Below are 11,874 nucleotides of genomic sequence, written 5' to 3'. Positions count from 1 at the left end.
GCGTGCGCCGGCGGGGCCGTGAGGGGCGGCGAGCCCCGCCCGCCCACGCGCAGCCGCTGCTCGAACCCGCCAATCGCCGCCGCGCGCGCCCGGCCGCGGGGGCGCGGCCGCCAACGGCCGGCGCGGCCGCATCATCCGCACGGGCCAATGGCGGCGGCGGGCGGGCCCCGCGCCGGGCCCCGCGCCGGGCCGGAACGAACGGCACGGCCGCGCTGCTGCGCCGGGACCCGCAGGAGAGCGAGGCTGCAAGCTCGCCTCTGCCGCCCCGAGCGACTGCAGATAAGGTGAAACAACGCATTTATGAGTTGCGTTTTATTTGATGCACGGGGACGAGAAGTAAATTGGGAAAAAAGTTTATGATCTTTCTCTAGAGCATAAGCTAAAGAAACACTTTAGAGTGGCGGGGAAAAGGGGTTGGGGGATTTGTTTGCGTTTTTCAGCCTGAGGTTGAAGTCTAGTACCACTCGTGGCTCTTTTACCAAGTTTTTTTTTTTGTCTGTACGACTACAGCCGGGTTAACGAGCAAGGACAGGTAGCTGGCAGCAGCTGCTGTTCCCGATGCTTTTGTCATTTATGTCTTATTTCCTCCAGCAGAGTTACACTAGTGCAAATAGGGAAGCATCCATGTCAGTAGGATTGTTCTAAAACGACTACAATAGGCAGATAATTAAATATTAAGTACCTAAATAACTAGGTATTATTGTCATATATAGTTGAGTATAAAATAACTATTAATCATACATTCCAGATTTTGATCCATGCAGTAATAAAAGCTCTGTCCACAACTGGCAAAGCAATGGCATTGATATTCTAAATAAACTGGATATGAAGACTACAAAGAAGTGCAAACTGTCAGACTGGATGAAAGCCCAAATGAATAATTCATTTTTGGATGCATTAGACTGTAGCACAGAGGCAACTGAGGAGGAACATGATTACTTAGTTTATGATGGAGATACTGGAATAAGCTGTAAATATAACAATAATTCAGATAATTTGAATGCCTGTAGTTGTACAAAAGATATTTCTGGTATTTTAAACTTAGACAGTTCGGAAGAGAACAAAAACATAAAAGCAGCAGCCAATTATGAAATTCTTCTACAGCCTGAAGAATTCTCCAGTCATCACAGAGGCACCAGAGGAACAACTGGAGTTCCAATTGAAATGCCTGGAAATGAAGCTTCCTTTCAAAAGGAACTACCCGTTGGTAGTTCCAGTAAGCCAGATAGCAAAGAACATGTAACTACCTCCAAGATGTCCAAGGTCCTCCTGTGTCATTTTCCTAGGGAGGAATTACTAAGCACATGCCACTTAATTGAATGCGAGACAATACCAGAGGTGTCCTTTACTGAAAGTATCGATGACACTGGGAGCAAGCCTGAGCCTTCGGAACACAGCAAAGGCTCTTTAGTGTATGAACAATGGGCAGCGAGCTCTGAGGAGTACCCCTTAGAAAAGCACAAAGAAGTAAAGGCTTGTGACAAAGATGGAAACTTGTTAAATGGAAATAGATCCGTTTCAAATAAACCTATTTTTTCTTCTGGTCAGTGTGGGTGCAGACAAGAATACTCACAACTGATTAATGAGACTGGAGATACACACACCTTTCAAAACATGAAAGATGAGAGAACCCTGTTTAAGAGAACAATTTCACCTTGTGAGCTCAAATATGGCCAAGGGCAAGCTCACTACTGCCTTCCTGACTTCTCCGAAGTTGCTTCACAAGTTCAAGTACCAAAGAAACCTGACAATATTACCTCAGTTCCTTCAACTGAGAGAGCAAAACCCTTTCCTGTTTTGCAAAGTAAATCAGTAACTGTGAACAATATTTTGGAAAATAAGAATTACTTCAATTCTGCTGAAGTAGAGAATCAAGAAGAAAGGAGTATTTCAGAACTGCTCCAACAGCTACAGGTAATTAGGATACTTGAAGAAATGCTTCATACTGGCTAAGAGTGGTTTATTGTAAGAAGATATTATCCCATAAAATCTAACATGACTAGCTCTATAGGCACTCTGTAGGTATCAGTGAGTACATCATCTGACTCAAAAACTACTTTACAAATAAAGTTCTGTGAAACTGACTTTATACAGAATTGTCATTACCAATTATTTAAAAGCTGAGTATTATTTAATGCTCCAGTGTTAAATACTGGAGTATTGTTTGTAATGATAAAGCATCCTATCAAGTCATTAGGAAATCCACTATAAAGTGTTATTTCTAGTGTTAAATGTTTAAATTCATAAAAAATACTTCAAGTACATTTTTAAGAACAAGTATTTTGTACTTTGCCCATGTTAAGACATCTTTGCCTTTTTTCACATCTAACACTCTGAGACTGGTATTTATTGACAAGTCAATTCTTTCTAAAGGATTTTTTTGAGAGCAATATTTCTCTTACTGCTGTGAATTTATTTTAAATCTTGTTAGTCATCAGATAACTGCTGCTCAATTTCATGCCCTGACATGGAGCTCACACACTGGGTTTTAGAAGTTCTTAATTCTGTTCTTAGATTTACATCTTAGTAAATTGCTTGAGATACAAGTTTTAATAGTTTTCCCTATTATTTCCTGGCTTCAAATGAGATGCTGACACAGCATGCTGACATCCAGAATCATATTGACCATCTGAGATTTAATCCTAAGGTAAATCTCTCAAAATACTTTTTTTTGAAGTAATTCTGCTTTACCTCTAGGACTATGACTATCCTCTAAAACTATTTTGTCACATTCGTATTATATTTTCCCTTTTCCTCTATATTTTCACAACACAGAGAAGTACTTTAGGTATTTATACGAGACTTTACATGTCTGTCAACTCAGAAAACTAAATGGTACTGTTACAATAAACATTTAATTAATATTTTGTATTTTGAGTTAACGTTTTTTGTCCAGGTCCATAAATGTTCTAGACATTGTCTCTATAATGAAGGTTTTTATTTTAACAGATACTTCCTCTGTCAGACTTTGCAAATGCCAACACTGCCATTTCCTCAGGACACACTGGGACATCACCTGACATCATCGCATTACGTGCTTCTGTCCCTGTACAACCTACACACAGTTTGCTTAAAGCAAGTAAATAAAATTACAGTAGCTATGCAAATGACTATTTAATGCAATTTGATTACATTTTTGGGCCAAAATTGCAGTTATCAATCTTATCTTTTATGTTATAGGACTGCAGCCTGGAACAGCAGCATCAGCACTACCAGCAGCTGGGACAGTAAAAGCACAGTATCTAAATCCTTCTGATTCACTGCCAGAACTAACACTAGGAGAAAAGATGTCTCAAATACTAAAGGATCAGACAGAGCAACTGACTAAGAAAGTAAGAACTCTGTTTTAATATATACTTTGCACTGATGCTCAAATTCCATACTCTCTTGACAAATTTGTTTAAATATAATAATCAAGTCTAATATTTTGTCTTGAAGGTCGAAGACTTCTCTAAGCATATGATCCAGGAAACACTCTTTTTACAAGACAAATACCTGGTAAATTAATTTATGTATTTTGAGCTATCTTGAGCACTTGAAATGGCTGTAGATTTACAATTTTCTGGCAAGATTCTTGATGCTTACCTGAAGTGGATATTTACTCTTCAATTCAGACTGAAGGTATGAGATTAGGAAGCAAAAATGAAGGTATTCAGTAGGTGGACAAATTCTTAAATCTTTTAAGGATTATGACTTAAAACTATTAATAAGAGGCCTGAAGTTGCCACATAAGTTAGGAATTTTGATATGTAGGGCATTCGTTCAGAATAATTTTTATTATTTTACTTGGACACAATAGAGCAGCACAGAGTATTAGGTGAATATACAAAATGCAGTCCTGTTTCAATTCAGAGAAATAGCAAAATTCTTCCCAACAGCACTGCAAATAACATCTGGCTTACATAGCAAGACATAGTGATAGCTACTTCTACTAAGTTATCATGACATTTTGTATTAAATTATTTCTTATTGATGAAGGCATTAAATCAACTGAAAGGATACCTTGATGCCTTGGAAAGAAATTATTTAAAAGCTAGAGAAGAGCACCACAACTTACAGCTGCAGAACTACAAGGACAAGCCTATCAACCTTGGAGAGTTTGATCCTGAGAGGTTAGAAGAGAAATGCTAAGTAGTACATCAGTCTATTTTCTTTGAGTGTCTTACAGATTTTGCTTCATTTATCCATTAGAGTTTTCCTGAAGTGAAAATATTATCTTAATGTGGTAAACTATAAGTTGTTTGGCCAAAATTCACCTTGGGCTTTATATATCCTACTTGTAATTGGGATATCTATTTGAATAATTTAAATACTTAAAAGGGACTCTAACAACTCCATACATCTTATTGTTTTATTTTATGGGAAATGTACTGCAATGTCCACCATGGTTTTCATGGTAAGAAATAAAAGTTCACTTTAGAGAGTTTTAAGTAACTGTGAGTTGTGATTGAATTTAGAAGGGTGGAAGGAGGAATATTCAGACTTGGCATGCTGCTTGAAGACATTCAAGAACAAATGGATGGCAGCAAAGGCAGCCTGTCATCGTTACTGACTTCCTATGAATCTGCCCAATCTTTCTGTGAGGTAACTGGCTTTTATTAAACACTACAATTATTCTGTTTTATTAATGTAAGCCTTGAGAATCTAAGTGCAGTTGTGTGATTGTATGTTCTCCTCTAGTAAGAGCATGATGCTTTTAGATAGCACATTATTTCAAAAGAAAATATTTTTAATGAAATATTAATTTCATAATATTAAATAATATATATAATATAATGTATATTAACTTCATAATAGTAATTAACTGTAACAGAAACCTAAGTATAAAAACTAAACTATACTGAATTTTCTTACTTCCAGTTTCAAAAGCATTTATTTCACAGTAAGAAAATATGAGTAGCTAATTTAATTTCTGCAAAGCTGTTTTGGGGACTTAATCACTATCATTTCGTGGGAGGAAAAATTACTTTGTCCAAGATCTTCAGCTGCAGAATTACTAGAAGACCAAACAGTATTGTGCTAGAGAAAATTGAGTTTCTCCCAGGTCATAAATACACATACACACTCCCCCCCCAAAACAAATCTTGCCATCTTCTACAAATCTACAGGTAAGTCTCAACAAATGCTTTCATAACCAATGCTTTAGGTAACTTGGGCTTCAGAGAAAAATGGTAAGAGAGCCTGAGGAGATGCTGTTTGGTAGGAGTGTTTCCTTGGCAAGGCCCCTGTATACCTGTGTCTATGCTTTGTTACTTTGTACAGAGCTTGGCAGTTTCAAGCACTGCTGATCTTCCACAAACAAGAGGTACTGAAACTCCATTTTTTCACAAGAAGCATAACAGAGAAAGAAGTCAGACAACCGATGTAATCCTACCAGCAAATCAACTTTCTTTAGAAGGCAAAAAGTGCAATCTCTGTCTGCACATGTAAGTGAAAACATGGAAACAGCTGTTGAAGTTTTTTAAAAAAACATACATAAAATTAATTGCTGAATAAGAAAATTAGGATGATTGAAATCTGAAATGCAACACAAATATTTACAGAATAAAAACTGTACAGAATTACATAACTGCATATCTAAGAATTCCTCCTAGCCTGGTCTCCTTACCTTTCTCAGCCTGAAAGTATTTCCTGAAGCCAAAACACCACCATCACTTTCACCTAGGAGTTAAATCGTACTTCTGTATAAAATTCATGACAGCCACACAAATTCAGGATGTGAATAACTAGTACAGTGCCAGTAAAAGATAATATGCCAATATTTATGTGGTATTCTCAATTAAACAAGAAAAGGGAGGAAGGAAATCCTTACATAATTAACAATCTAAACCTTGTGAAAACTCTAACCACCAGCTTCACCCTCCTGGGAAGCATTTTACAGGTGTTAAACATCTCAATGAGATTAGAAAAATAAAATAAGGGGTCCCCCCTTGACCAATCTAAGGTTAAAAAAAGATAACTGAACTAAGTTCCAGTAGAGAAGCAGAGCTTCTGAGAAAACAATGCATGCAGCATAGAGCACAGCCATAGTAACCTATATCTGCTTTATTTAAAAGGGCAGGTGTTAATAGTTGCCTAATAAAACTCACCTAAAACTCACTCTTTTCTGTCACTGAAAGAATATTAGTTCAATCTTCTGATTATTATACTCATGGACAGGCAGAAAATTTTCCAAATATACTTGGTGATCCTGTACACCCAAAGTTAAAAATATACATCAAATGACTCAAACAAGGAACTTTGTTCTTTTTTTCTCAGAAGGTACATCTCAAATATTCTTCTAATTACCTAAAGGCATTAAATTACAACATTAGTAACAGCTCAAAGTTACTAAGACACCAAATAATATTTCATGTATATTGTATCAAAACACTATCAGTGGTAACAGATGGATGTATCTAAGATTTCATACTACTTTACTATTCCAATACAGGATTATCAAGATCTCTACTTTTAAGAATTTTTAACAGCTGTGGGAAGCCAGGGTGCTTTTGTCAGAATGTATCCTTTAACTAAAGGGTTCATTATTTTTCAACTGGTTAATTATTAAACTTTTTACCACTTTTTCAGATAACTGACACAAGTTTTCTGTGAATAAATCTGATTTCTTCTCAATTATGAAGTAATTAATCAATAGTAGAACAAGTTTATAAGTCTCATCATAGAAATACTAAGATATAATTAAAATATTCTGTTTTCATGCTCGAAGAAATACAAACATGCAGGAAGGAAAAACTGGAACATCTCCACTCTTCGTGCAGAGAAAACCAACTGATTTATCAGATACCAACCTGAGTAAGTCATGAAGGCATACAAAGGTCAGAACCATGCTTAAACCTGCTAGGGAATCCTGTGAAGAAATACATTCCTTTTATGTCTCAACATGAAAATTGTAGTTTTAACAGATGTTACTGCTTAGCAGAGCACAAAACACAAAGAATAAAAAGGAAACTAAAAAGAACACCAGGTCAAATTCACTGTGGAACTCTCAGTGACAGATGAAGAGACAACAGACACATTGCAATGCAATTTTCAGTTAGATATGAATGAAAGATTTTTGACTTGGTCAAACATTGAAACAGTTTGCTCTAGGGAGGCTGTGGCATCTCTGCTCTCAAAGATATTCAAAACTCAACTGGACAGGGTTCTAAGCAACTTCATTTAAGTTGGGCCTGCTTTGAGAGGGGACAGAATCAGATGACCTCCAGAAGTCCTGTCCAACCTGAATTACTTTATAAATCTAATTTAGCTTTCTACATTAAGTTTCCAAATAGTGCCACTACTAACATTTTACATTTTCAAGAGCATGACAGGGATGTGCACAATGCTTTGGTTTTGCTTTTTCTTCTGAGTTGCATTTATTTCATGTTCTAGAAGATTATTCCAAGCTTGACAACTGAGACACTTCATATCAGTCCTTCCACTTTCAGTTTTTGGATTCAACTTTGTTATTCTGCTTAAAAACAATTTTACCTTTCCACTGCACAATATTTTGAAGCTTTTAGTAATGAGCAACTAAAGGAGAACAGCATGAGCTGTCCTACATGCAGTCTGAATATACAGGTTTTCTTACCTTTTTGTCTATCAGTTGTCCTTGACTTTTCTGTGATATCCTTTCAATTTACTATAATACACTGGGATTATTGTTTGTACTGGGTGGTGCAATAGTTAAAGCAGTGCCATACTAGAGCTGCTCAAATTCTCATCCCATTCCTATTATGCTGCACTGTTCCCATTACACTATGGACAGGGACATTGAGAGCTTCATTAAAGTAAAGAAAAAATAAAAAACAGTTTTGATCTGAAAATAAGCACCACCAGAAAATTCCATTCAAAGCTTGCAGACAGGGCTGAAAGCTAATCTTAACTCAATCCCCACTCTCCTGGGGGTGAAAAGTACTTCCTCAAATTGCCGTAGCATTAATGGCAGCAAAAGACTCTGAAATTATGGTGCTGAAAGCCAAATAATTACCTGAGTACATTAGCAAATGCTTCTCATACTTCAGACCTTTTTAACTTATTTTTTCATTTTAGGCAGCAATTCAGAAGACTTCTTAGCCTTTGATTCTTATAATTCACAAAGCAAGGATCTTGTCAACTGTGACAGTAAGTTACAAATCATTAAATATGAGATTAGGTGGAGAGAGACAAGATACAGTGATTGCAAAAAATATGAACATCTACAAGGAAATGTTGCTTATAGTTTTGTTTTTCTAAACTCCACATCTGCTTCCAGGACTTAGATGCAGATGCCCCACAGGAAGCAGAGCTCAAGTAAAACTCAGGAATTACAAAGAGTCTGTTCAGTCTTGTACCCTATGTAGAAAAAGCAGCTCTGGTTCATCCTGTAAGTATGATGTGTAATTAACAAACAAAGGCCAGCTCTTAAGGGGCAGAAAGCCACACTACACATACCAGGCCACATTTAATTTAGTATAAGCACTGTAAATCCAACTTTTACACACCTGGTCAAGTTTAATTTCCATGCACAACAGATTTAACTTTCTCTGGTACTTTATGAGAGGAATCCCTTTCATATTTCATTCACAGCAGGAATATCTCCTTTTGCAGAGACACATGAAAGGATATGAAAATTAGGCATTACTGTGCCAACTTTTATAGTGCCAGCCATTACCTAAAATAGTATAAACAAGTACTAAAGAATATTCCAGCTCTACCCGCATATTGTGTGACATGCAAAGTCAAGGGGAGCCTAATTAAAAAAAATTAAATCATCTGAACATGAACTTTTTAAAGTCACTTAGACTCTCTCTCTAACATAAGAAAAAACGCTTAAAGAGAAATATAAAATTTCCTTAAGAAGAAAGCATACACTAGCTATTTGTCTCTAGCAAGCCTGTGAAACTACAAATCAAAGTAGTATTCATTATTAGGATTATGACACTGATTATTCTACACTTCCCCACTGCATGAAATTGAATATACATCTGCATTCCATTTGCCAACTAAACTCAAGAGCAAGCACGAAAAAGTTAATCTGTCCTCATTTACAAAAAACTTTAAACATATTGAACTTTTATTCAGCAGTGATAGTTACTTGATCTTTCATTTATGCTAAAGAGAAAAAAAAGTTAAAATACAAAGAAAATTACTTTTTTTTGTTTTACACATGGCCTCAACAACTCCAGCTTATTCACAGAAGAGAATCTCCACTCAAAAGGCTCAAAAACCCCAACAGCCAGGTGAAGTTGTAACCAGACTTCATGAAAGGTAAGCTGTAGCAATAAATGTGTAGTGCAACAAAAAACCCCATTGCTGAAGATTCAGCATGGAAAAAACACACCAGTTATCATAAGCAGGAATAATATTTTATCTTTTGCAGTGCATGTTGTATATTAGAATTTCACTTTTTAGTGAAATTATTTACTTGAAGAGCATGTGTAAACAATTAGATTAGTTCTTCACTCCTAATGTAATGAAGAGTAAAAATGTAACTTCTTTAGCTGACACATTTAGTAATGAATAAAAAAATTCACTTTAAGAAGATTCAAAAGCGGGCCTGTATTATTAGGATGCAGTTCTGTTTGCTACCAATTACTAATCTATAAGTAATAATCCTACTTTTAATTTCTGTTAACATTAAATTACACCATGAGACAGAAACAAAACTGATTCCTAACAGTAGCACAGACTAGACTGAAATGCAAACAAGTGTTGTCACAGTATTTTTTGATAGCTTTATTCAATAACAGTAATTGCCTGGAAGTAGAGCAGCTGCATTTGAGAATCAGTGGCATAGAACACTGAGAGAGAAAGTTACAGCAGCAGCAGAGTGCTGCTATTATGAGAAATTTTCTTAGTCTGCATCCTCGAACATTTTATGTCTTATTGCAATGCAGACAGAACACAATGATAAACTGTGCTTTACAATTCAATGGAAAATTCTACTCACCATAAAATTAATTTGCAACCAAGTGCTATCAAGGTGTATGTATGTGATTCATAGTTTAGAAGTTCTTTTTCTCACTGAAATTGTATTTTATTCTACATATTTTATCTTTAGGAAATCCTCTGTGGCTGCCAAAACCTGCTGTTCAAGCACATATGGTAAAATTATCCTCTCACATCAATACATACCCAGTAAGAAATCTGCACAAAGAAAATCTGCAATTAACATCAGAAACACAAATGCCAACGATTCCTATGCAAATGTAAGCCTTTTGAGTGAAAATTAAAAGCCATATATTTTTCTTGAAAGGATTACCTCCATACATCACGGCACTGTAGAACATCCCATTCTTAGCAAGCTGATTACAATCTAAGCATGTGTAGTGCATTTGAGGGCAAGAAAAGAGGGAGTTCAAACCCCAAGCATTTTGGCTTATATGTTATTATATTTCTTCATATAGGTATGAAGGCTTGTTGTGCAACTCAGTCCCTCTATAAATGGTGAAAGAGACCAAAAAATAGCACTGGATCTTATCTTTAGAATTGTGTTTCATATGCTGAAACAGCCTAGCCTAGAAACAGCCTAGCTAGAGGTTTTGAGAGCTACCCACTATCAAAACCTCAAGAAAGCCTTCTCAGTACCAAAAACATGCACCACACTGGAGCTGATACATTAGAAAAGTATAAATATCCCTCAGTTCAAATGAATACATGATCAAAGAGAGAAATAATTAACTTGAATCCTAGAGCAGTCTATCACAGGACTCAATTTTTACTTCTCAACACATATTCAGAGTGAAAATTACAAACAAAACCTTAAACATCATCTTTTTCAGTACCTATGTACACATTTGCCTTCACTAAGGCCACATTTTATTATTTCCAACAGGTTTTAAGTTCTACTCTGGATCATGCCATAGAGACAGCAAACAGTTTGAAGAAAGCTACAGAGCGAATGGTACAAGCAGTTTCAGAAGATCTAGCTGAAGTTAAAAGAAAACAGTTTTAATTATGTAGTTCAAATGCTATATTGTTCTGCTGGGTGATACTGAAGCATTAGTATCTCTGCAAAAATCAAATTATGAAAACAAACATGAAAAAGTCAGCTAGCTAACTTTGCCAGTTGTTCTGTACCTATTGGTACTAAGCCAAACCAGAGCACACAGGTACTCCACATTTACACTCAGTCTTAGAACTGTAAAACAATTTAATAATTCTACTGAAATTCTTTATTAGGTTGGCTAATCCCCATTACTGTGTACAGATGCCTTCTCTAAGTATTCACTTAAGACAGCTTAATAAAAATTGGCTTAAACAAGCAAAATTGACTTCTGATTTGGATTCCCCCCCACTCCCCAGTGTGAGAATAAATCTGTCATTACTATATATCATTTCTTCTCACACTTCAAGAGAAATCAGCCTCTGCACCCGAGACATCTAGAAGTAAACATGTTAGCATACCAAGTCATAGTCAACACTTGGAATTATTTTGGTTTTAGAGTGCCCTACACTGAGAGCTGTTTGTTTTTAAGAAACCTCCTTGTATGTTGCAATGACTGAATTACACCATTTGTTGTTTATGTATTTGTAACAACTAAATTGATTCTTTCAATTTGATGTTCTTAATTTGTCAGATATATCTGGCTTTGACATTTTAGCTGATGGCAAGTAGGATGGAAAATTATGAAACAATAAAATAATATATATTAAAATACTGTATAAATTTAGTGAGCCAAGAAAAGTCATCTATTCTTTTCCTTCTAACACCCATTTAACTGCAGTGATTAAAGGCAAGCAGTTAACAACCTTGTTTTATCAGGGATGCTATTCACTGAAGGACTGATGAAAAACAAATTAGAAATGCCAGTACATTCCTTTAAAAGGACAGTCATTTTCAGGCAAACCTGAGCTATTTCATCAGTGGAGGACACAGAAATAATCCAGACTCTTTTCATACAAGCAGTG

At 36.0% G+C, this 11,874-nt stretch overlaps 1 protein-coding gene across 4 annotated transcripts; it reads left to right on the top strand.

Moving 5' to 3' along the window:
• Positions 1-146: 146 nt before the first annotated feature.
• AKNAD1 (AKNA domain containing 1) lies at positions 147-11,233 on the top strand. 4 transcript variants are annotated; one of them, XM_077785485.2, is made up of 15 exons: positions 147-284; positions 749-1,914; positions 2,588-2,647; positions 2,950-3,079; positions 3,181-3,332; positions 3,439-3,498; positions 3,979-4,112; positions 4,458-4,584; positions 5,263-5,426; positions 6,710-6,795; positions 8,035-8,106; positions 8,237-8,347; positions 9,150-9,231; positions 10,025-10,172; positions 10,799-11,233. In XM_077785485.2, exons 2-15 carry the CDS (start codon positions 826-828, stop codon positions 10,916-10,918), a joined length of 2,535 nt encoding a protein of 844 aa, XP_077641611.2. In that variant the 5' UTR covers positions 147-284; positions 749-825; the 3' UTR covers positions 10,919-11,233. The 4 variants fall into 4 exon arrangements, with proteins under 4 accessions (XP_077641611.2, XP_085442675.1, XP_085442676.1 ...); XM_085586549.1 differs by lacking the exon at positions 2,588-2,647 and having other exon boundaries at positions 148-284; XM_085586550.1 differs by lacking the exon at positions 8,237-8,347 and having other exon boundaries at positions 169-284; positions 10,799-11,059.
• Positions 11,234-11,874: the final 641 nt, after the last annotated feature.

This window comes from Lonchura striata, chromosome 8, assembly GCF_050655825.1.
Source record: "Lonchura striata isolate lonStrDom1 chromosome 8, ASM5065582v1, whole genome shotgun sequence".
Classification (NCBI taxonomy): domain Eukaryota; kingdom Metazoa; phylum Chordata; class Aves; order Passeriformes; family Estrildidae; genus Lonchura; species Lonchura striata.
This window is presented reverse-complemented; position numbering and strand designations above follow the sequence as displayed.